The sequence below is a fragment of the Neomonachus schauinslandi genome, chromosome 1 (genome assembly GCF_002201575.2).
Source record: "Neomonachus schauinslandi chromosome 1, ASM220157v2, whole genome shotgun sequence".
In the NCBI taxonomy this organism is placed as follows: Eukaryota; Metazoa; Chordata; class Mammalia; order Carnivora; family Phocidae; genus Neomonachus; species Neomonachus schauinslandi.
Window position 1 is genome coordinate 101,938,483 of NC_058403.1, and position 24,972 is coordinate 101,963,454.

At 42.7% G+C, this 24,972-nt stretch overlaps 1 protein-coding gene across 7 annotated transcripts in view; it reads right to left on the reverse strand.

Moving 5' to 3' along the window:
* Positions 1 to 12,686: 12,686 nt before the first annotated feature.
* Positions 12,687 to 24,972, reverse strand: part of LOC110591698 (schwannomin-interacting protein 1) — a 118,878-nt gene continuing 106,592 nt past the window's right edge. For 4 of the 7 annotated variants that reach the window (XM_021702629.2, XM_044915015.1, XM_044915014.1 and 1 more), the window contains exons 3-7: positions 21,870 to 21,987; positions 20,709 to 20,906; positions 19,663 to 19,786; positions 16,972 to 17,065; positions 12,687 to 13,329 (exon numbers count right to left, since the gene is read on the reverse strand). In XM_021702629.2, the coding sequence (XP_021558304.2) occupies positions 13,278 to 13,329; positions 16,972 to 17,065; positions 19,663 to 19,786; positions 20,709 to 20,906; positions 21,870 to 21,987 (586 nt within the window). In that variant the 3' untranslated portion in view covers positions 12,687 to 13,277. The remainder of the gene's footprint in view (positions 13,330 to 16,971; positions 17,066 to 19,662; positions 19,787 to 20,708; positions 20,907 to 21,869; positions 21,988 to 24,972) is intronic. The other 3 variants (XM_044915005.1, XM_044915018.1, XM_044915012.1) reach the window with 2 other exon arrangements.

Here is a 24,972-nt window from a genome sequence, read left to right on the forward strand (position 1 = left end):
ACAGAAAATGGATATAAGGTTGATGGAGAATAAACAGTTTCCTAAAAAAAAGGAAAGGAGAAATGGGATCAAGTGGTCACTAAGTTTCCTTCTGAATCTAAAACTGCTGTGATTTTATAAATGACTCTATAGTGGTCCTCATTTAAAGGACAGTTTATCAGACAATTAATTAAGCAAATATGCATGGAGAGCCCGTTGTGTGCCTGCACTCTACCTGGAGCTGGGGAAACGTAGGACGGAGGTCACAGCGCCCGGCCCTTGCAGGCTACCGGGAGACATGACAGCTGTGTCCCAGGGGCCGCAATGGCCTGAGCTTTCTATTTCTGACTCTATCATGATCATGTCCCTAGTTTGCTCACTGTAAAATGGAGTCAAATTCTGATAACTTATTGTCTATCTCCTCTACTAGCACAAAGGACAGTCTCTTTTATTGGTTGTTGTATCTCCAGTAACTGGAAAAATACCCACCACATTGTTGGTGATTGATGTACAAGGTGTAATGATGGGGCACAGATTTGAAGGATATATTTAAAAGTGGTAGAAGAATGAGCTCATACAATAGTCTTCCAACATCAGTATGCAAATCCCAAGAAAGTTTACAAAGACTTTCCATGACATGGGCGGGGATTGATAGCTTTAGGGGTATCAATCAACTTCCACACGAACCATTTCTCAAAGTGGATCTGCCTGGGAACTGCTGAAAAAGTTGTCCTGCTGGGATTTCCCCCATCTTCCCTCTTACAAGCTTCTCTTACTCAATAAATTAATGACTTTTCCCCCAGTCTTACTGAGATGCTTTCCCCCAGGTGGTAAAAAGCACCTGAGAAGAAATGCCTGGTGGTAGAGGGGTGGGTTTAAGACAGTAAATGGCTCTAATGACTGACTAATACATTTTTGCAAGCCAAGTGGTCTCCAATTCTTTTGTCAACAAAATTTAAGTAGAACCTAATGGGTTGTCACCTGATAGATGGCTAAAAATAATTTTTGATGGTGGATCAATCACAATGTGATTTTTGGCATATACTTCACAGGGAACTCGCAGAATTGATTGACATTGCTGTAACAAGACACCTTCCATTTCCACCTACTTGTTTATGAACGGGGTTTCTCAAGGTTTACATCTATAAAAACAAAAATGGAAATAGAAATGATGGCAAACTCTTGTCTTATTCTGTTAATAAGTAATATTCATTGAATACATGAATGAATTGGAAATGAAAACAAGCTCCTCTCAATAAAAGGTGCATTTCCAATATAATTTCCTTTTTATTCTATGATTATTCAAAGTTTATAATATATTTCTATTGTTTTAATTGACTGATTAATAATAGTAATTATAACATTAACAATATAGAAGAATTTTACTACTTAGAACCTTATGGTCACAGGAAACTTAAAAAAAAATAAATTGATATTTATATACTATTTTTGTGCAAAGAAGTTTGATCAATAAAACATTTCAATAAATGAAATAAAATTACATTAGGACTAAATTTTAGGCAGAAGTGGAATGGAAATATAAATTCAATAATAAATAAATGATATAAATACAAAATTTCCAACAGTTAAAGAAGAGCTTGTTCATTTATTCATTTTTTTAAAAATGGAAGTGCTAGTCAAATTGCTTTGGTATTTAAATTCCATTGGATACATTTAAAAGATACATTCTATTGGCTGTACCAAAGATATTTTTAAATGTTTATATCTAGAAAGTTCTGGAAATTACTTTCTTTGCAATTCTTTAAATTCTTATGATTTTAAGAATTTAAATTCTTATGATGGACAAATTTTGAAGTGAATTTAGTGATGTATGAGGAGTATGTTTTTTTTCTTTTAAAATTTTATTTATTTATTTAGAGAGAACATGAGCAGAGGGAAGGGCAGAGGGAGAGAGAGAGAGAGAGAATCCTAAGTGGACTCTACCCTGAGCATGGAGCCCAATGTGGGGCTCAATCTCATGACCCCGAGATCATGACCTGAGCCAAAACCAACAGCTGGACACTTAACCAACTGAGCCACCCAGGCACCTCAAGGAGTATGTTGCTTTAAACATTTTGGGGGGACCTACAGGTTTGAAGAGTATTGGTTAGTAATACAAGTGTGACATTCTAGGGGCGTCTGGGTGGCTCAGTCGTTAAGCGTCTGCCTGCGGCTCAGGTCATGATCCCGGGGTCCTGGGATCGAGCCCCGCATCGGGCTCCCTGCTCGGCGGGAAGCCTGCTTCTCCCTCTCCCGCTCCCCCTGCTTGTGTTCCCTCTCTCGCTGTGTCTCTCTCTGTCAAATAAGTAAAATAAAATATTTAAAAAAAACCACAAAAAACAAGTGTGACATTCTAATCCTGGCTGCAGGGTTGTTATCAAGCCTTGGGAAATGCCCTTCTTAATCCCTCTCTGTCCATTTCTCTTTCAAAAAAAAAAAAAGGGCACACCTGCTTCCTTTCCCTTATTCTCAGGAAAATTCTGAGATCATATGAGATAATGAAATAATGTGAAAGGTCTAGATTATTTCCTGGGGGCAAGTTGGACACCTCTGGGAAGTTTCAATAACTTTTCAAGGCTAACAGGATACTGGCTAGTTCCCCAGAAAGTATACATGGAAGGTATTCTTATTACTACCTTTATGTCACTGTAGCCTCCTCTTTCCCCGGTTTTGATTCAGCCCTTGGAATTTCACGAAAGCAGTCTAACCTCATAGGATTAGTTCTGCATCTCTGCATCAGAGGGTTAGCAAGAAGAGACCTCACTCTATTTCAGGGCACAGTCCAAGGTTCTACTCTGGTGGTCAGGAAGAGAAACCATAGACTCTACAACAGAAAAGCCAACAAGCCTGAACTCCCTTCCCAGATGGCCATGGGGCACATGTACCTTAGCTCAGAGTATATTGTCTGAGGTTCCGAGTGCTGTCACTGTTAACACCTATTCAGGTAACTGAGGCGAGTCAATCCACACCACATGGGCCCCTTCAGCTTGGCAGATTATCTGACATCTTGTATTCAAGCCCTTTCCTCTTTTTTTTTTTTAAGATTTTATTTATTTATTTGTCAGAGAGACAGAGAGAGCACAAGCAGGGGGAGTGGCAGGCAGAGGGAGAAGCAGGCTCCCCGTTGAGCAAGGAGCCCGATGTGGGACTCGATCCCAAGACTCTGGGATCATGACCTGAGCCGAAGGCAGACGTTTAACCGACTGAGCCACCCAGGTGTTCCTCAAGTCCTTTCCTCTTAAAGATGCTTGTAATTTTGTAAACAATTAATGGAAAGTTAGACCTCAAGCCTCTCCTCCCAGTTCATAAAGCTCATTAGGTTGTGTTATCAGGTGGGCCTAATGTGCTTCAGAATTGGCTTTGCTTCGGAGGCCTTAATGAGAACACTGAATTTCAAATGAGGACTTTTAAGACACCTGCGGTCTTGAAAAGTCATGGCGTTTTAAGCTGTGGCGTCAGTCTAAGAACTTGTGAGGAAATGGTGGTGGGGAACTGCATAGGAAAAGAGAAGCTAGAGTAGGATTTCTCCATCAGGTGGGATAGCACATTCATTCATTCACTCGTTCAGTGTATATTTGTTTAGCTCCTGTCATGCCATTGGCAGAAATGCAGATAAATGCCCTTCCCCGTTCTCAGGGAGCTTATACTCTGGCTGCAGGAAGGCGAAAACAATGACAATACTATGCAATTACCCAAATGAAGACACTGTTGGAACAAAGGAGAATAAACAGCAAATTCTACGTAGGGAAGCAAAGGAAGACTTTCCAGAGGAGATGGCCTTTGAGCTCAAGACAGGGAGAAAGGCAGTTCAAGAATAAAGAATGTCGTGTCTCCCTGGAGGCCAGGGGGAACTTGGGATGAACAAGAAGCTCAGATGCCACCCACTCAAAATCAGAGGGAGAGTGGCTTGAGTTAGGCTCGATGGGAAGACGAGTATAAGCAAAATGGGATATTATGTCCAGGGGAGGATCCGGCTTCAGACTCAATCCAAGAACTCATAGGTTATCGTCAGTTCTTTCTCCGTATCCCCCACCATCTCTCAGCTCTGCTGCTCTCCTTAGCTTCTGATTCATAGTGTCTCTCCAGAGTGAATGAGATGGCTACCAGACTCTTATTTTCTCCGTGTAGCAACTCCAGTATCCATATACCAATTCCAGGGAAGTTTCTGATTGTCTCTGTGGGGTCACATGCACAATCATAAACCAATTATTCATGGAGGTTGGGGGAATGGGGATTCCTTTCTGGGTGACCGCCTGGGCCATTCCTATGATCGAGGGGGCAGGCACCAAGTCTGACAGCTCCAGCAGAATCCCAACAGAAAGCTGGGAAAGAGATCTCCAAAGAAACTAGAAGAATAGACACATGCTGGGAATATAAAAAGTGTAGCTACCACTGACCACAAGAGCAGAATTTGATTACAATATGGCAGTGGAGATATGGAAGAGACAATAAACAAAATAGGTTTTCAGGGGCTATAATTGACATCGAGACTTGGTTTTTGCTCCCCTGATCTTCTAAAAAATGGATTTCTGTCTTTGGCAGCTACCTTCTCCCAGTGGATGCTGCCACTGGGAGAAGACTGAAAGTATTGGTAGCCAGAGAGGGCTAAATAAATATATAGAGATAAATACATAAGTAAAAATAGATAGATGATAATAGAGATATTTGTTTATGATACCTTTCTTGGTTCCTCCAAAGAATTTGAGGCAACTTATAGGGATAATACAGTAAACTAAGAGTCATATTACCCAAGTTCTTATCCAATTTATTATAGGTGGGCTGCAAATGTAGTTCTTTGCTTCCTGGAAGCCAAAGCAAAGGGGGCAACGTTATCAGTCAAAAAGTTTACAATGATTGGGCGCCTGGGTGGTTCAGTTGGTTAAGTGTCCAAATCTTGATTTCAGCTCAGGTCATGATCTCAGGGTGGTGGGATCGAGCCCCGTGTTGGGCTTCACACTGGACATGGAGCCTGCTTGAGATTCTTTCTCTCCCTCTGCCTCTGCCACTCCCCGGTTTGCGCGCTCTCATTCTCAAATAAATAAATAAGTAAAGTCTTTTTAAAAAAGTTTGCGATGATCATCAGAGAAACTTGATCATTATTGATTCTGAAACCTGAAAAGGAATATCTCTCCGGCACTCATAAAGTTGTCATTGTGTAAGCTTGTAGTAATATCGTTCTGTCAGTAAACATAATAATACAGTTTGTGGGGATCTTAGAATGGTTTTCAGTGGCGGCTAATATCATATAGCTAAAGCATTAGTTAAGAGAAGTAATGTACTCTGTAACAAATCCAGGATATTTTGCAATCTTGGAAAAGTCTTGCAGAAGCCAGGTGAATCCAACAGTTAGATGAGTATTAGCGTTTATTGAGCTGTGAATCCCTTTAGTCAGGGCATGGGCTCCCCATCATTCTTAGTGTCTTACACCCAATTTATTTCTGTTACTTGTATTACCAGTCTAGCCCTTAAATGCATTTGCATATATGACTTCTGGAAGAGATGTACATAACCCAGCAGTCCAAGTCCCCCTCCACATTTCTCCACCTGCATATCAGGATACTGTGGTATCTCTGCCCCACCCCCTGCCTTCCTAGCTGCCTCTTATACTAGTTTATCAAATGCCCCTTCCATTCTCCTCCAATCTTCTTTTGGTGAATCATCCCATTCACCCCCTCCTGCTCTTGGCTTCAGGACTGGGAAGGTAAAGCTACCATCTTCCTAAAGACTCAGCACCCCCACTTGCAGTGTGGTGAGACTGATCCATGTTTTTGGATTGTTTGCATGACTGGCCTGGAAACTGAAGCCAAAGGAATTCCCAGTGAAAATGCTTTCATCTTGAGCCAAGAAGCCTGGGTAACTTTGAGTTCGGAATGACCATAGCTGCTTGTCTCGGAAATCTGAAGTAGCCCAAAGATTTGGCTTTCATTTTCTGGTGTGATGTGAAAGCAACACTGCTTGCCTAAGTAATGGGTAGTGGAGGAAAATCCATGCAAACACCTGAAATGAGAGTCATTTGTACGTGAACTCCCTGCTTTCTTTGAAATTCAAGATTCTGAGGATGAGTGAGTGTATTTGGCTCCAGCTAGTAAGTACAGAGACTCCCAAGATGGAGGAAGGCAACTGCAAGGTTTTAAAGAAGTAGCTAACTACCTCAGATGAAAACCAACTGTTGGATGATTTTATCGTCTAAGATTCTTGACAATGAATGTAATTTAGGAAGTGATACACATGTGTGTACTTTTAAAAAGAGGAAGTGGGCATTTAGAATTTTTATTTTAGTGTATTGGGGAGAGCATTGTTAGTACTATATTGGCACACCAGCTATGCAAATCAGGGGGTTGGGCTGACCATAAAAGAAACAAGAGGGAGAGAGAGAAAATAAGACTTGAAATGAACTGAGATTTCAAAACCTCAGTGGTTTATCTAGGACTCTTTTTGATAAGGGACAAATGGACAACAAATTTCAAGTGTAGTCAAAGAGGGCATAATTAAAAACTTTAATTTTTAATTTTTTTATTGTTGGATTTGCCCCTGTCCTGCAAACCTCATTCATTTATATTTCCTTAATGATCCTTGCCTGTTTGGGGGGAGGTAGCCCCCAGATCAGCTTGGGAAGTAGAGGAAACTAGAAAGAGGTTGTTTTTTTTTAAATTTTATTTTATTAACATTATGTTAGTCACCATACAATACATCATTAGTTTTTGATGTAGTGATCCACGATTCATTGTTTTCGTATTCGAAAGAGGTTTTTAATTGTTTAGGTATTGCCTACAAAATCCATAAAACCTCAGTTGTTCAGCCCCTCTCAGTCTGCCTTTGGCAAATGCCTTCTAAGCCCCCGCACTCCTGGGGTGGCCCTGGCTCTAAGGCTCACCGGGACCCACGGTGGTGACTGAAGAATGTCCTCACAGGAAATGGCCCCTCCCTGAAAGGCACACTGGGTAGCTCTCCAGCTCTGACTCTCACAGAGGCAACACCCCCAAAAGCACCTGCTTGGCAAATGGGCTCCAGGCACCAAAATGCATTGGAGGAAGTGGAGGTAAGGCCTGGAGTGGAGCCGCCCACATCAGCAGATGCTGTCAGGGCCCAGGGGTCTCTTACTGAACAGCACTTCTATTCTCCTCAGTCCTCACATTCGCCTCTCCTGCCCTTGGCCTCAGGTCCAGGAAGTGAAAGCTCTGTCTCCTTAAGGACCGGCACCCCCACTTGCAGTGTGGGAGACCAGTGTGGGAACTCCGAGAAGCCCCATGTTCTCTTCCACTCCCACTCTTGGTTTAGCCAGAACTGTAGGGAGACGGATTTATTACTGCCATACAAAACGTCCCACGCGTAATTATTCCTCCTGAGGCATGTATTACTTCCCTTAAAAAATTACTTGGCCTGACAGAGTTGCCTGGCACTTCATTTTCAGTCTGATTTGCATCTGAGACAATGAAATTTCTTAAAACCAGCCTCCTTAAGCAGAAGGACAAGAGTCCTTCGCATCACTGGAAAGAGGAAATAGATGCTTTGTGATAGATTAGTAAAGTCCTTTCTCCTCCTTGCCTGTGAGAGTCACCACCGTTTTCACCTCGAACCCTCCTATCTAAATTGCTCTTAAGGTGAAGTATGGGCTCCCGGCTGTCTTTGAAATGCCATTCCTAATACATGGGGATGCTCTGTGACCTAAAAAGCCCCCTCACAAGGTGAGATGACACGTCATTACAGACTGTAATTTCTACCGAGAACTAAGAGACATCTGGAGCGAAGTAACTTTATGAGGCAGAAAATTAAAGAACTCACTTCTAGCCTCGTCTATGGTCTGCCAGAGTCAGGATACACGCCACTATTTTCTGCAAAGCCTAAAAGCAAATAAGATATTGATTGAATATAAAAGAAGAGAGACTCTAGTAGTAAATAATCACCAAGAAAGTTTGAATGCCTTGTCTGGAGGGTGAGAATAAAATCTCTTTTCCCATAAGTATTGCTTTTCTACCTTGTATTCTTATAGCGTGGTGCAGGGAAGTAGATTGAATAGTTTTTAAACAAAGGCCATGTTATAACCACAAGCAGAATATTGCTCTAGAATAGAGAAAGGTATGAAGAAAATTACGCCATGGCGAAGAATTTCTTACAACCAATTAATTAGTTCTGGTGACTCGTTTCCTACCAAAGCTATTAAATGAAATACCTTTTGGATTCTCATCTCGGAAATTAGGAAGACACTTTCATTTTGCATAGCCAGACCATGAATTCATAAATTATTTAATATAATATTAATTTATACCGACTACTGACTGTAAACCTCAATTAAAATATTCTGGAAAACTCATTACCCATCAACCTATCTCATAATGAATGTGTCATATCTTATTTAGAGAAAATAAATGAATGTCATTGCAAAAGGTAATTGGGTTTTCTGAGCATCAGAATTCAGCTGGGATGGTAATAATCAAAATGTGGTCTTGAGGGTTGTAGAAACCCAAGGCTCTTCCAGATGGACACCGAAGAAGTATCCTGTAGTCACTTGATAAATACTTATTTCTAGCTTCATAATAAAATCTGTTTTCTTGTTTCTGGCATGAATTGTTTGTTCATGACAAATCTCTTTTTGGCCCTCTCTGCTTTCTGCCAAATGGCTAGAGAAAAAGAGAGAATGGGGGACAGTATTTCAACCAAACTGAAGAGGTCTATGAATTGAAAAAGCGTGAGTCACTGACTAGAGAAGATCTTCTAGAGGAAAGAGGTGGGTCTCTAGCAGTCATGTGGTATGATTGTTAAGAACACAGGGTTTGTCTTCACAGACCTGGGTTTGTGTTCCAGTTCTTTCTTAAAGCACTGTGGCTGTTCTTGTTTGGACTTGCATTAGTTACAGTAATGCTAGCCATCGTAACAAGGAGATTTGATGCGGTATAATGGCTCAGACATAATCACAGTTCATTTCTCCTGTAACTGCCTGAGGCAAATCCTATAAGCAGCAGGCAGCTGTGCTCACGCAGCGAACGAAGGGACCCAGACTCCTTCCATATTGTGGCTCTGCCACCCTCTAGGTCCTTGGGATTGCAGCTGGTGTAAGGAGAAAGAGAACATGTGAGGAACGCAAACCCCTTCTTAAAAGCCTTGGCTGGAATGAAGACACCTCACACCCACTAACATCCCATTGGTGAAAATTGATGATGGGTTGCATCTCGACGTAAGGGGATGGTGAGTGGGAAATGTAGTCCCTGTCTGTTCAGCTGCTTGTCAGGAAAAACTCTGTTAACTATGAACATGATGAGGAGGCATACATTTTTGCAGATGGCTGGCTATATCTGCCATAGGGCTGTTTATCAGAGACGATACATTCTGTGGAAGGGAAGTCGCTGGATTGCTGATGAAAAGTTCGGAGAGGTGAAGGACTTAAGAAAGAGTCAACCAGTAATGGGGGAGCAAGCTTGAGAACGGTGAGATTAAACCTGGGTAAAAGCCAGGTCAAGGAGCTCACCTCTCAGCTAAGAGGAGAGGCATCAGACATCAGGAAGACTAGAGTGCCACCAGTTAATGCCACTGTCAAAAGGGTGGGTCCCAATGATCAGAGACTTTCTCTTCCAGGGAAGCCTCCCTCCTTGGTTCTGTGCTGAGGGCTATAGTTACTGGAGTGGCTGAGGCTGGCCTCTACCCTCAAACAGGAAATGGAGAAAATCCTGTATTCAGGAAGCAGATGATGGTCCTTGGAGGCTGTGTAATACACAGAGGGAGAGAGACAGTTGTGTCAAGGAAGTGATACCCATGCTCTTTAAAGATGAAATGATGACAGATGAAAATGAGTTGGTGTTTGTCAGAACTTCTCTGCAGAGGCCTCACCTGGTTTTTCCTACCTTAGTTAGCTTTCTGTAATCTGAAGTATCTAAACATGATACCAAGTAACAGTTAAAGAAAAATGAGGTGATCACAGAATGAAAGCACAAGTAGATGTAAGTACATGCATGCTTATTGATCGCATCATTGTTTTTAGTAGCAGAAATCTGGAAAGATCCTTAATGTCTATCATTTAAGAGAATGGCTGAAGGGGATTACTATACAGCTATTAAAAAGAATGGCTTAGATCTGTAAATACTGACCTGGAAGGACGTCCATGGATAAAGCAGGTTGCAAAGCCCTGTTTGATGTGATCCCACCTTTGTATAAACAAAGTGAAACACAAAACCTATATGTGTGTATCTGTTTGTGTAAGCATGGGGAAAAGTGTGTAAGAATACATTCCAAGTTTTAACATTGATATTTGGAGGAGGGAGGTGTTAGAGATTGGAGTTTTTAACTTTTTCCTTAAGTATCTGTTTTGTAAGTTAATGATTAATAAACAAGAAAAAAAAGGACCCACAAGGGTATTTTAAATCTCAGAAACTGATAAAATACAGAATGCTTCCTCCATCCAAACACTGATCATCTACTTCTCCTTTCAATAATTATTTATTGAGGATCTACTGGGTGCCAGGTGCTTTCATGGACATTATTTTATTCAAGCTTTAGAATAATCCTGAGAGATCTTATTTACAGGTGATAAAACAAGAGAAAACAGAGCTTTAGTAACTCGCTCAGGGTCAAATCACTGGGAAGATGGTAGTGAGCATTTGTGCCCAGGCCCTCTGGCCCCAGAGCCTGTGTGCTCTTGTCTGGACTTCACGCTCCTAAAATCAGGAAGAGAGGTGGCCCTATTCCCTATTTCTGAGGTCAGGGAACTGAGCATTCTAACAAAGCCTGGTTAACTAGTAAGGCTCCTAGTTCATGAGCAGAAGGGTGACCTAGAGCAGGTCAGAATCCTGTTGGGAATAATCCCAGTCCTTGCTGAAAAACATAAGCAAAAGGACTGGAAAGACCCAATCTTGAAAGAATCCCCTTGGAGGTGAGTCACTTGGTGACAGCCATATGGGGGCAGAGAAGTACACTGGCTATAATCTTCTTGAGGGTCTCAGGGTAGTGGGCAGAACCGCTCTACTTTTGCAGAGAACCGCTTTGCCCCCAGAGGTGTTTTCGGGGGCCCTTGTGTGTGTCAGCTCACTCTCTTCCTTCTCCAGTTAGGAGCTCTCTGGTTATGATAATGCGCTTCCAACAACTGAAGAACTGAGAGGCCGTGGGTTTCTTCAGAACACATTTCCAGCCAGAGATAGCATTGTGGAAGACAAAGAAAAAAACTCATTTCTAAGTTTTTGTTGGAATTGGCAATTCTGGCAAGGATTTAAAAAACTAGGATAGTTTCTCTTGGTGGGCTGAGCATTAGTGTCGAGACTCGAGGCTGTGGACGACCCAGGAGGCTTAGGTCACGCTACTGTGCTTCTGTGGGCTCAGGCGTTCTTGTGGCACGCTTCCTGGGTCAACTCTCTCCAGAAGTTTCAAATTAGCAGGAACGTGTTTTAATTAGACAAAATTGTAGATATTTCAAAAATAGTTAAAGAAAAGCTAAAAAAGAAGAATGTCTAAGGCAGTGGTTCTCAGTATGAGTATCGAGTTCAGGCCACACCCCGGACCAGTTAAATCAGTATCTGTGGGGCCAGTGTTTCTACAGTTTCCAGGTGCTTCCACTGAGCTGCTGAAGGTGAGAGCCACTGGTTTACTGACCAATATTCTCACCCAGCTGCCCCAGCAAAGGTCCGGCAGCTGGGCCTGTTCTCAGGGCTGAGGTCACTCCGGGCGATGACTGACAGCTGGTGCGGGACTCCGAACCTCCGAGAGGACCCCTCTTTGGGCCCCACCCTTCACTCACTGGTGAGCAGCCTATCCTGCTCAATAGCCAACTCACAAACGCCAAAATATATTTATGGGCTATAGTATTTTTCCATCCCAAACAAAAATAACTTGAATAAGGCCCATAAAAAATGATTAGTGTTACAACTTTAGGTTACCTATTTTATTAAATAGAAGACTGAAGTTTGGCAACTCTTAATTACTCTTACTTAAAATATCTATCTGGGTATTTTTAAGAAAGGGGCAGGTAGACAGTTGTCTAAACTTCTATCTTCATGTTATGTAAGTGATGAATCACTAAATTCTACACCTGAAACTAAAAATAAAACAAAAATAAAATAAACTATCTTCAGATTACATCATGGACCAAATAATGAAACCAGGTGGTCTGTGGGTGGTTCTGGAATGTTGATTACACATCTCTGCTTTAGTTTATGATTCTCTAATACCTGCATGGACATTAGCTAATTATTCCATTTTGAAACTCTACTTACTGGGGAAAATCTGTAATCTACTTTAGACTTGGCATGTTTCTTCATGAGACCAAATAGAAGTGGTTAAAATCTGAAACATGGCAACAACTGGCCTCGGGAAAAGAGTAAACGCAGCATCATTTGTTCATGTGGCAAATTTGGTAAATGGAGTTCTGATGTGGTAACAGGCTCTAACAAGACCAGGGGCTTGTAAATGGTAAAGCGCTAACATTCCAGATTGATAACTGAGCACTGACAGAAGTGATGTTGCTGAGGTTGTCCTCTTTGGATCTCACACACACACACACACACACACACACTCACACACACTCTCACATACACTCTCTCTTACACACACACACACTCCACACCCTTCACAGTCTTCCTGTCAATTCTCCACATTGCTTTCCTCTGGAGTACTTTATCTTTTTCACTGACAAAAGCTTCACGGCGGGGAGTTCAGTTGAGGAAGTGCGAAGAGGTGAGAAATATAGGCAGTATCAGGCTTGCTAGTGAGCAAAAAGACATATCCTATGAAACAAAGTTGTAATTTTTATTTTACATATTTATACATAAAACTTTCAAGGAACCCTCTGAATCCAACAGAATGTTAATAGCACATCTAAAAATGAACTTCAGGTAGTCAACATTCACAAAATGTTGAAAACTGATTAAAATGTACGTATTACGGAGAGCTACAACTTCACTACGAGGCAGGCATGTATTTTCTGACTTGTATAGATAGCACCGTCATTTACAGTTCTTCTTTAAAACTACAGTGAAGAATGAAAGTAGTCAGTGGTAAAATACTGCTCCAACTTAAAATCTCTAAACAAATAAAAATAAAGTCAAAACTACCCTCTTTGAGAACCACGACTTATGATGGTGTCAGTACTGTACATTTTTTGTAACAATATTTTATGAAAATGCCTGATATTTAGTGGCACAGTAAAAAAATTAAAATAAATTAAGAAGCAAAGGCCAGTCACTGGACGTTAAGCTTCAGACATTATCAATGGCTAACACTGATATTCGTTTGTTTCTGCGCCACCTTTAGAAACAGCATTTTTACAACCACGGAAGCAAAAGAAATTCTAGCTTGTCCTCTTGGTCGGATGGCTTCTTTTACTTGGCAGGCATTTTCTCTGCCATGTGTTTCTGCTGACTTTCCGCATGTCTGTAAAATGAATCATACGATCATTTAGTGCCAAGGGGGAAGATTCAAACTGCTTTCTAATCCACAGCTACAACAATCCCCCAAACTGAGGCTCAGAGTTACTCACAGTGAAACCCAGAGAATTAAGTAACAGCACTTAATCCAAATGGCTTTGCCCTCTTTAATTGGTATATTTTATGTACGATTCCGTTTATTGAATAAGCCACTAGATTAACCTGAGAATGGTAGATGTCACTACTTTTGAGAAGAAAAAGCACGGTGCTTAAAAAAAAGAGAGAGAAGTATCTGGGAAAATACAGCCAACAAATGTTTCATGTGTTTCCATGTGCCAAGTACTGCTCCTGGTGCTGTGAATTTGGCGGTAAGCAGACACTCAGTTCTTTGGTTTCGTGGCACATATATTCCAGGGGAGAGGGGCAAAAAGGGAACAGATAGCAAAGAAGGAGATAGCAGATAGAATGTAAGTGCTAAGCAAAAAGTCTAAACAAGGTGTTGTGACAGAAGGGGACCGCATGACTGCTTTATCTAAACATGCACACAGACACAAACATAAGCATTCAAAAGGCTCTTGACAGAAATTAAAGCCAGTAATCCAGTTCCCCTCTTACAAAACCTAGTCTTCCTAACAAACTGTGGGTCTCTGGAGATGCCAAGATTTTCCATGTTTGCATACTTCCCCCACCCCCCGCATTCGTCCCAAGGGCATGATCTTGGCAGTGAGAGTAAGTGGTAGAATGGGAGGAGTCTTCTTAGTCATTGAGCCCTATTACGGCCCATGAGCCCCACATCCAGCCAACCTAGCCACAGAGGGGGAGGAACGGCCAAGCTGATGACAGCACCTGAATAAGTGCGCTAATTAAACGTTTTCCCAGAGAGTGGAAGGGTTTGACGTCTGCAAAAGACAAATGTTTTGAAGGACAGTTTTAGGAATTTATAAATTTGGCAAGAGAAAGCATCTAAGGCTGTGGTTTCCAGCTGTAATCAAAGGCTCAGGGGCAGTTTTTGTGTGCTGCCTAGATTTGGGTAGTCAATGACGTCAAGTTGAACTCACTGGTTTTGTGCAGAATGTCTCCTATCTATGGAATAGGGGAGACAAACCACAAATACTTTCAGAAATAGGGAAGTGACAACAGCGTCCTTGCCACATTCAACAGCCCACAAATAATTGGTGATATTCATTTAACAATAAAGGAACTTGAGAAAAAGAGATTAGCCCTTTATTCCTAAAAAAATATGCCCTTCAGCAGACCCTGTCACGGCCCTGTTTATGTGTATAGAACAGCCTTGATCACTTTCATCAAGTAGCTTATGGGACTCACTTAAATTCAGCTCAAGAAATATTTTGATGCCCACTGAGCTCAGATTCCACTGTAGCTAATTAAATTATAGTTTCTATAGCAGTTTAAAAATATGTATCCATGTGAGTGCACACGCGTGTGCACGCACACATTAACGAGGGGTTTTTCTGAGCGAGAAGGACAGGACAGGAAATAGTTTCAGAAAATACTGAAAGCTGGGTGTTATTTTGAGACATACATACATACAAGCACGAATTTCATTAGCGTTTTAAACAAAGGAGGGAAAAGGTTTTAGTCCATAAAACTAAAAGGTTCTCATCAACTATTTATATGAAAGTCCTTATTAGCATTTGTTTGACTCAAGCCCCCCCACAAGGACTCCTTTTTTAGCAACAGTCATTACCGAGGACCTGCGCCAGGCGGGCCCTGTCCTGGGCTCTGGGGACACAGCAAAGAATGAAAACCTCTCCAGGCGATTCCAATGTGTGGCTGAAATTGAGAACCACTCATCTGCACTGACACTGGAATGGCAGAATGCCTCATTCTCCACTGGACAGGTGACGGGGACAGGTGAATGGGACTTCCCAGCCGGTCGCTCTCAGCCTTCTGGGATCTGGCTGCAAAATTCTGACCTTGCCACCTTCAGGTATGTTTAAGTACCCTCAGATCCCCCCCATGAGCAAAGGTACAGCTTGTAGCCAGGAAGGGACATAGAAACATCTCCCCACCTTCTCCACTTTAAAGAGTTCCTCTAACAATTGTAAATTAGTAACTCCTCTCCTTTGCACCCCACGGTTCTGCTTGCCCTGTTTCCCATGATCACACCAAACTTAAGGACTAGCTTAACACCCGGAGAGCGGAAAGGGGCCTCTCGGCGTCCCCCTGGCGATGAGGAATGCCGGAACTGCTTTGAGGAGCAGGGGAAAGCTCTCTGCTGTCACAGGTAAGTCACAGCGTTTACAAAAGAGCTCACGTTGGTTTTAGAAGATGCAGGTTTTGGTCTTAGATTTCACTAGTGATTTCCCATAATCTTAATATCTATATACAAATCTCTTAGACAAAACAAAAAGGGACGTGTCTTACGGTTGCTGGAGCAGCGCCTGAATACATGGGTAGGGGCAATAATGTTATGTGAGTGTTATTGTGACATTTTAGATACAGATGAATATACTAAGAAGGTCTGAGGCCTTCTGGCTCTTTGTTTTTGTTTTTTGTTAGGGGCGCGGCAATACAATATCCAAAGCATACAACACAGAGTACTGCCCGTAGGTCTTTTTTAAAGAAAAAGCCTAGACATAGTTCTATAGCATTTATTTTGCTACCCAAACTATTTTTGTAACACTGAATTTAGAAAAATATTTTTTTACCCAGCATTACAATTGAGAAGGGGTCCTGTGGTAGGTGCTAAGTGCATTTTCCCTACATATGTTTTCAAAGCTTCTCTCGGATGGTTCTGGATCGTGTGGTTAATTCCTTATGTTACTGTGACAAGCAGTGTTCTTTCTCTCCTTGGGGAGCCTTCTACTCTCTAAATCCCATTTCTGGGATTAATAGTAATTATTACCTCTTGGTTTAAAGACTTCGTATGTACTGTCTCAGAAAAGGTAGCAAAGTAAATATGAGATCATACGAACATTCACAGTATTTCATATACTTTATATACTTACGGGGATAGGCTTTTCTACAAAGAAAACTACTAAGAAATGCAAGATCTTGACTGGCCTTAACCTCCTTTCTGTATCCCGGTGGGGCGGGGGCGGCGGGGGAGGCAACATTCTTTCCCTCTGTATAGAGGGGTGCTTGGGGCCAGGCCCAGCTGGAAACTCAAGTCCTGGAGTCTCCTCTCCAGTGAGAGCAATCTGGTGGCACTGGTGTGGTGGAAAGATGCCAGTGTCCCTGCCTTCTGGACATGGCAGGTGCGAGCGAGAGCTGGGTGGCACCCACCGCACGGCTGCTCGTGTGCTGGACGTGTGCCAGCATGGAATGGCTTAGGGCTGACTGCCCAGGGGGACAGTCCTTCAGGAAAAAGTCCTGCTGGGCCAGAACTGCTGACCTGATTTCGGTGGGGGTGTAAGAAATTTGAATGCACTGGGAGGGCGGTTGTGAAAAAGCAACACATTTGTGTGTGTGTGCGTGTGTGTGTGTTTGTGTTTAAGCAATGCATCTGGAAAGGAGTTTTAGGCACTTCCTCTCCATCTCAGCAGCTGACACCAGCAGAGATGAGGTGAGTTACTCATGGAAGTAAGGGGAAGGAGTTCTCTAGAGCTTGCTGTTGCCTTAATTCTTAAACTTCAGAGCCCCCTGGGCTTCTTTCCTTTTTCGGAAAGGGTGAGGCATCACTGACCTGGTCAAGTCCTCGATGTCCACCAGCATGGCGTCTTGCTCTGTGTGCAGCTCGTCTCGGATGAGGAGCAGCTGGACCAGCTCTTCATTCAAGCCTGGAGCAAAGAAAAGGGAGCATTTAAAAAATAGATAAAACTGCGTCTAAGTCACAATGTGCAGCTATACCCATTATACAAGCTACTTTTGCTAAGACTTGGAATTCTTCTATTAGCCTTTCACAAGCCCGGGAGAAGTCCTCAGTTTGAGAACATGACGAGTTTGCATAATTACAGAAGTGTTGGAAGAAAAGGACCACAGTATGAAGGATTTCCAATGACATTCATGTTAAAGTGGGAAATGAAACCGTTACTTGTTAGGGAAATAGCTTGCTAGAAAAAGCAGGGTTTTGTTTTGCACAAATGTGAACAAAAACGTCTGGGACATGTTAAGTTCTCCACCTTCCGTCTTGAGGATGCTCCCATCCCCGACAGCTGGAGGGACATCCGGCACCAGCAGAGGAGGGGCCTCAGAGATGCTCCAAGGCCTCCTACGGCCCCGCAGAAGCAACAGCCCCAGGGCGGGCTGTTCTCAGTAATATCTAAGTCCTATCTCAAGTTATGTGAAAGCCAGATGCGTAAGACCTTGAAATCCCGGATGAGTGCCAAGGAAAAGATTCCTTAGGATTTATGCTGGGAACCAAACACATAGAGAGAGAAACGTTTCTAATCCTCCTGAAACCAGTGCACTGGGTGAATTTAGCTCCTGTTCCCGAAAAACAGGAACAAGCAAGGGGCTCTCTGATTTTTAACCCTTAGATCGAAGCTTCTAGGTCTGGACGCATGGACGCATGGGCCATAGCGTTCATTTAGCAGCAAGAGCTCTGGGCCCAGAAACAAAAGATAGGAAGGAGGTATTCAGCTAGGTCCTCCTTGGAAATGCTTTTAGAGATCCTGACTTTAAACGATGCATTGATCTACCTTTAGTTCAGACTAGTTTCCAATTTAAAAAAGGGAGGGAAAAAAATCATACGAAGAGGTCTAAATTCATCAACTACTGAAAGGAGCTAGATGATAATTTTAGTATTTAGAAGTCAAAGGAAGATGTTTCAGTGGTAAAATATCAGAAAGCCTTTAGGTCCTTGAAAGAATTATAGTCCTAGTAATTTGCTCTCAACTAAAATTAAAATGTAGTAGAATTAAAAAAAACAACAACTCTGTGAATCTATGGTTTCTTAATTAGAATGTCAAACCCTTTCTCTTGATTTTAAAACAACACTGAACATATTAACTTAACTCTGAATATGCCCAATTCTATTTTTTTCACTATGTTCTTAGGGTAGCTTTTTAAAAAATTAAAAAAAAAAAATCCCAATGGAGTTGCTTTTTAAACTAGCACTCAGTAGAGGGCCCACATAGTGCATGGAAATTTTTTTCCCATATGAAGTTTTTCACTTTTTACTCTGGAAATTTTCAAACTGATAATAAATGCAGAGAGACTGATTTAATGAATCCCCATGGCCATGCATCCAACCAGCTTCAAAAATGATCAACTCATGGCCAATCTTGACGCATCTATCTCCCCTTCTCCTACCAGATTATTTTAAAGTAAATTTCAGATATTGCATCATTTCATCTATAAATATTTCAGTATGTATCTTTAAAGACAGGGTTTTTTTTTTTTTAAAGTTAACATACCCACAATACCTCCATCATACCTAAACAAATAAATAAATCTTTTTTTTTTCAGAGAGAGCTTGCCAGTTGGGGAAGGTGGGGAGGGACAGAGGGAGAGGGAAAGAGAGAATCTCAAGCAGACTCCATGCACAGAGCCCGACGTGGGGCTCTATCTCACGACCCTGATGTCATAACCTGAGCTGAAATCAAGAGTGAGCCACTCAGGTGCCCCATAAATAAATCATTAATAAAACATTCAGTCCGTGTACAAATTCCTTGGTTGGCTCTTAAGTGCTTTTTTATAGTTAGTTTGTGTGAATGCATTTGGTTGGCGTGTCTCTTAGGTGGTTTTTAACCTGTAAGTTTTATAGAATCGTATGTTCCCAAGGTTGGAGGGCTTCCGTTAGTTCCGTTGGACTAACCACACTGCCCAAGTGAGCATGTCTATGTTCTCTCTCTCATCAGGCCGAGCAACTGACTGCCCTTTTCTGCACAACCAGCCACCTCAAGTGAGTGCCACTCATCTGCCACCTACTTGGCACACTTCTCTGAGAGGCCCTTCTTTATTCTGGGGAGAAAAAGGCCCATGATTTGTCATCCTGTAATTGTCACATGCTGCTCATACATATTTTCCCCACCTGGAGTTCCACAAAGTAAGCTGAATCTGACCTGATGAGCTAAAATGAATAGATACACAAGTAAAGTTGAGGGTTTCATTGCATAATTAATGAAGTGTAACTACCAAATTGTAGTCTAGAAACACATGTTGTGAGCCAAATACACACCAGCCACTGTGCTAGGTGCTGGGGGTTTGAGATGAATAAAAAGGACCTATCACCTCTGCGAACCTTGAATAATTCTTGAACTTTCTGAACATCTTACGGTAAAAAACCAAAAACAGAGCCTTGTGATTCTCTTCCTTCTCTTGCAGCACGCAGGAGGAACCCAAGGAAATGGACAAAGGAAGTGAATCAAGGAGGTAGTACTATCCCACGATATTTCACACTTGACACCCCATTTTCAAGCACCCGCACACTTACTTTCTATCTGGGAATGGAGATCATTGACTATCACTTGTAGCTGCCCGAGAGTCATGTCCCGCAGGTCGGTGGGCTTTAAACTTCTTTTCATCAGGCATTCGCTTATGTGAGGCATGTGTGGTAGCTGAAGATGCAGAGGGAAGAAATGGAGGTGTGACCCGAGCAGCCAGGGCACTGAGCACAAGACCCACTTTTCTCCTGACAGACCCACTCTCACCCACTTCCGTTCAGGTTCTGCGCTCCACAGCCTTCCCAGTCTGAGCTTCCCAGCGCGAGCTCCCCGCCCCCCAGCCCCATGCACCCCGTCGTCCAAAGCTCTACTGGCATCAAAATGCTACACTACTCAGATCAAAAGCTATCCGACTGGTCATGAACACAGGCTGTGACAACCGTGAGTCAGTGATCATGTCCACAAATGAATGACTAGGGAGCGCCACGAATACCAACGACATGGATAAAATTAGTAATAGCCGCTCTTTATGAGTTTGCACCATGTTACAAGCACTGTGCTGTGTGCTTTGGATGCTTTGTTCACTGAATTCTCACAATCGTGCTCTCACAAAGGTGTTATTATTCCCATTTGATAGATGACAAAACCGAGACTTCAGTAACTTGCCCAGAGCCCCGCAGCAAGTTAATGGCAGTGCTGGACTTCAAAGCCCAGGCCCTTATCCACCATGCTGTACTGTCTTCCCTGGAAGGTGGGAATGACAGCCAAGGCAATAGTGAATTTACCACAACCAGTAGGTTCTAAACTGATACTGCTTTAATGACACTAAAATATTCCCCTGACAGCTAATACCACCTCTAAGAAATACAGTAGATATGAATCAAAAACAGTTTACTTTCGTGTAATCTCTTATGTATCTTTCAGTGATACAGTAGGAAGGAAAAGGAAACAAACTTAAATATTTCTCAATGACAGTACTTTTTACAAACTGCCTTGTAGAAACCCAAGTTTGCATAACTCTGGGAAAGAACTGGGACCACGTCAACCATTTGCAGCCACCAAAACATTCTCTGGCGTTTCAGTGTCTACTGCTTACGAGATCAGCGACGGGAGACTTTTTCCTGTTCTGTTTTTCCACTTCTACTTGCATTTTGGCCATTGGTTTGGCCATGGCGAGGGCCATTTTGGCTTCGGCTTGCAATTTCTTTTGCCTTGTGAGGAAATCCATGTCATCCAGGGATTCGGATTCCTCTTCAGTAGTGTCTCTATCAGAATAGGAAGAACTCTGTTTGCTCTGTGAAGGAAAAAAGAGCAGCCCTGAGCTTTCTGTGTCAGGCGCCATCTTTGGAGATGGACTACAGCAGTCCCTGGGACCTCCCAGAGTGGCTGAGAGACAGTCCCCTCCAACAACGCGACTCGCCACCTGATTTGGTCTGTACAAATCTCAAATAACATTAAAGCAGATGGTTTCTTTCCTCAGTGCCAAGAACAGACTCTGATTTTAGCAGAGTCACATAATAATAGGAAGAATCTACTTATGACAATAAACTCGAGAGGTCCCTTTGATTCTTGGCCTCAAAACTCTCCTGAAGGGATCAGACACAGCAAAATATTCAACCCAGAGCTAAGGCAGTGTGTTCTCTGGAGTGGACAGGATCTCAGGCGTCCAATGGAGTTCTGACCTTGCCCTGCACTCATGGACCAACACAGTTTCCTGCTGGTTGGTCTTTGGTAAGGAAGGTGATAAAGACTTCACAGAGAGTAAAGGATTCCAGCAATTAGCGGCCTGGATCATTAAGTCATCCTTTGTAGTATGTGTGCAAGGAATGAGTAAGGAATGTTTCATGCACATTATCTTGCTGGTCTCTCTGAGCAACGTCTCTGCGTGCTACACTCCCATCCTCACCCGGATCCCCGCCGCTGCCTTTTAAAATGTGTCCCACTGCCGGTCTGCACTTAATATTTCTAAGCCCAATGGAGAAGGACTGGCATCTAGCATAATTTTCCGGGGCATATGTGATTTCTCTCATGGCTTAATGTGAAAGCAGTTGCTAACTTTAACAGAGCTCATGTCTCCTTGTTGTATCACAGCTTTGATTCTTCATTGCCAAATTTTAGGAGCACGCTATGTCAAGAAATGGCACGAGACGTTCCTTTTTAAATCTCTGCCATGTTTTTTTCCTGACTAACAGCAACAAAAAAGAAGCTAGGTGACCAGGAAAGCACACACACAGAGCTTTGGTGGCTTTGGACTCACCATGGGAGACAAGGGGGTGTCCAAGCTGGTTTCAGTCTTACTGTCATCAGCATCGCTGTCCTTATCACTGCCGCTGTCGTTGACGAAGCATATCTGCAGGTTCATCCCACTCTGCAGCCTGCGTGGAAGCAGACAGGACACCAATCCTGCTCAGCTATTTGTTATCTGGGGGTACGTGTTACAGCTGTCTGGCTTTGGTAACAGAAAGCAGGTTTAGGTGTTCTTCGCGTGGAGAAGTGGGTGACCAGTATCACTCCCAACTTACAAATGAGAACTTTTACTAAAGGACAATGATGGTAACTTAATGAGTTCGTAAGTTGATAAACGATAACTTTTGCTCATATTATTTTTTTTCACACCAATTTCATGTTACGTGAAAGATAATTTAAGGCCACATATAATAGCCCCCGGCACAATACCAAACACATGGTGGGTGCATAATAAAAACGTGTGGAGTCACTGAGTTTACATTCCTGTTGATAAAGATGAATGGGCTCCTCAGCCTGCTGTCATCTAGTGTCCTGTCCCATGGGGACAATTCAAAGAAGTGCACCAGAGCCGGCCTCCCAGGGCCACTGCTCTCTGAAGAAAGATTCCTTTTTTCCCTCCCCCAAATAGACAGAATAGGGCTGTCTGAAGGGAAACTATGCTTTGAGTAAGCTGCCAAAAGCCATCCAAGGGAGCTCATTTATGTCATTAAAAAAATACACCACAGGTGCACCGTAGAGAAACTTAAGGAAACCCTGAACCCAGTCAGAAGGGCCCAACCTTGCAACCCAGCAGAGTGCCTGGAGCACAATAGCCTCCGAGGTGGAGACTTCTCCAGAGCTCATTATGTCTGTGGTGAATCCTGTCGCTCCACGAGCGAGGCTGCTGGAGAGGTGACCACAGACGGTCACCCAGCGGTGTGTCTGTTCCACATGAGGGCGGACCACAGATACAACTTCTGTCCTAACCTTTTTTTGAAACTGAACACATTTCAATACTGTTTGGCTATGAAGAGTTTTCAAAGAAGTAATTTTCCAAGCATCCCTGGTAGTCCCACTCTGTGTGTCAGGGTAGAAGAAAAGGCAAAGGAAGCTCCTCAGCAGCGAGGGATCCTAAGGAGACTTGTCTAAGCCAGGTTTAGGAAGCCAACAGTGAACTGCTCTGGCATTATTACTGTCACAGGGAGGAATGCAAAGAGCAACTCGTCTGATAGTTGACATTAGTATCTTTTTTTATTCCAATGGGCAGGGATGCTTTGTATAAATTGTTCAGATGACTCACGTAAAGTGATTCTTTGACAACGATAGGGAACCTGGGAAAAGAAAATCTACCGATTTAATACAGGCACCGTCACTGTTACGTGTATGTACTGCCACCTATCGGTAACTTCTGGAATTACTGAAAATCCAGTAAGGAAAGGCAACCTTCCCCTGAGCAGACAAGGAGCCAGGCCCTCGCCAGGCCTGGAAGGCACACGTTCTGCTGTGGTCAGCTCAGGATGCTTGGAGTCCGTCGGACTTAGGTTCTGAATCCTCACTTCTTTCTCTGGGCCCATTACTTAACCTCTATGAACCTCAGTTTCCTTATCAGTAAAATGGGGTGAATAATTCCATGTTTTGTTGGAAGGATGGAATTAGTTCAGCGCTAGGCCAAGGGTAAGTATTCTGTACATATTCATAGTCCTCCTTTTTCTACTTTCTGAAAGCCCAAAGGAATACAGAATTTTAAAGGTGATGCGGCTTTGTAAAGGGACCTCTAAAGTCACTTACTTGAAGACCTCGCCTGGCCTTGAGTAGCTCTGACAGTGTTCTCAAGCTGTCTTAAACTATTCGGCAGTTTGGGCTTCTACTGAGCTGGAATTTATTGCCTTTTAATTTTCTTCCATTGGAGGTTTTTTTTTCCCCTGGAGAAATCTAATACGTTCAGGTTACCCTATGATCCCACATAATTAAGTTTTAAAATTAATTATCTGTAGTTTGTCAACCACCCCCTCCAATCAACCCATTTTTAATTTAAAACTCAAGATATATGGATTAGGAAATAGTGGGAAGTAAAACTGCAAATTAAACAAAACACATTAAAAGCATATTTTAAAATTAAAAAGGCATTTTAAATTAAACTTAATTTGAATCTAGGAATATGTAACATTTTCTATTTACTGAACTGCTAAAGTCTTGAAAAGAAGTGTCTGGCCACTGGGTGCACAGATTATAAAAAAATACAATAACCCATGATACCATTACAAAATAAGGTTTAAAACATCCGGGGATATATATTTTCATTCTGAAGAAAGTCTGATCATAAATTCTGTCATTCTGCCCCCAACTGACCTTTGTGCTAAGGATCAACGCAGACCTCAATCAACCAAACCATACAGCATTTCTAACTCAGGAAAGGCAAAGGAAAAAAAAAAGGGGAAAGATTTAGTAGTCAGAATGAAATGAAAAAACACCTCAGGTAGAAATTCAGAAAATCGCCTTAGTACCACATTATCACCGTGGGAAACTGAACAGAGCTTCTTACGGGGTGAGACTTACAATTCCTTACAGCAGTAATCACCAAGAATGTTACTCTCAGGAAAAGGAAATTATATGACATAACAGCTAATGGTTCAGAGGGGATTTTAGTAAAGACATCTTAAAATGGACTCAGGTTTCAAGAAGGATTTGTTTGCCTTTAGCCTTTAAGCAGGTTTTAAGATGAAGACGGCTTTGGGGAAACTCAATCGCAGTCCGGCTGGGGGGTGAGTGGGGCCACCTGGTGCTCTCGAAGGCCTCTGTGTCACAGGGTCAAGCAATGATAACCCCTGTTCTGCCTCCCCCCTCCCCACCCTGGGGGGAAGCACAGCTGCTCTGAGGCTCACTCCTGCAACCTGGAGTCCCCGGGCCTCGGTCCCGCACACTGCGGTGCGCCCGGCCTCACTTAGACCCAGGCTACACAGTCTTGCCAGATCCATGCTGCCAGGGGTCTAATTTGCCTGGATCTCTCAAGCAACGTCAGAGGTGAAAACGAAACATGATCCTCATCTTTTAATTAGCGATATAATTTAAGGTATCCAAGTCAAGGTTGTTTGATGTTTCGAGCAGCATTTAGCAGAGTGTTGCACGCAAAAGGC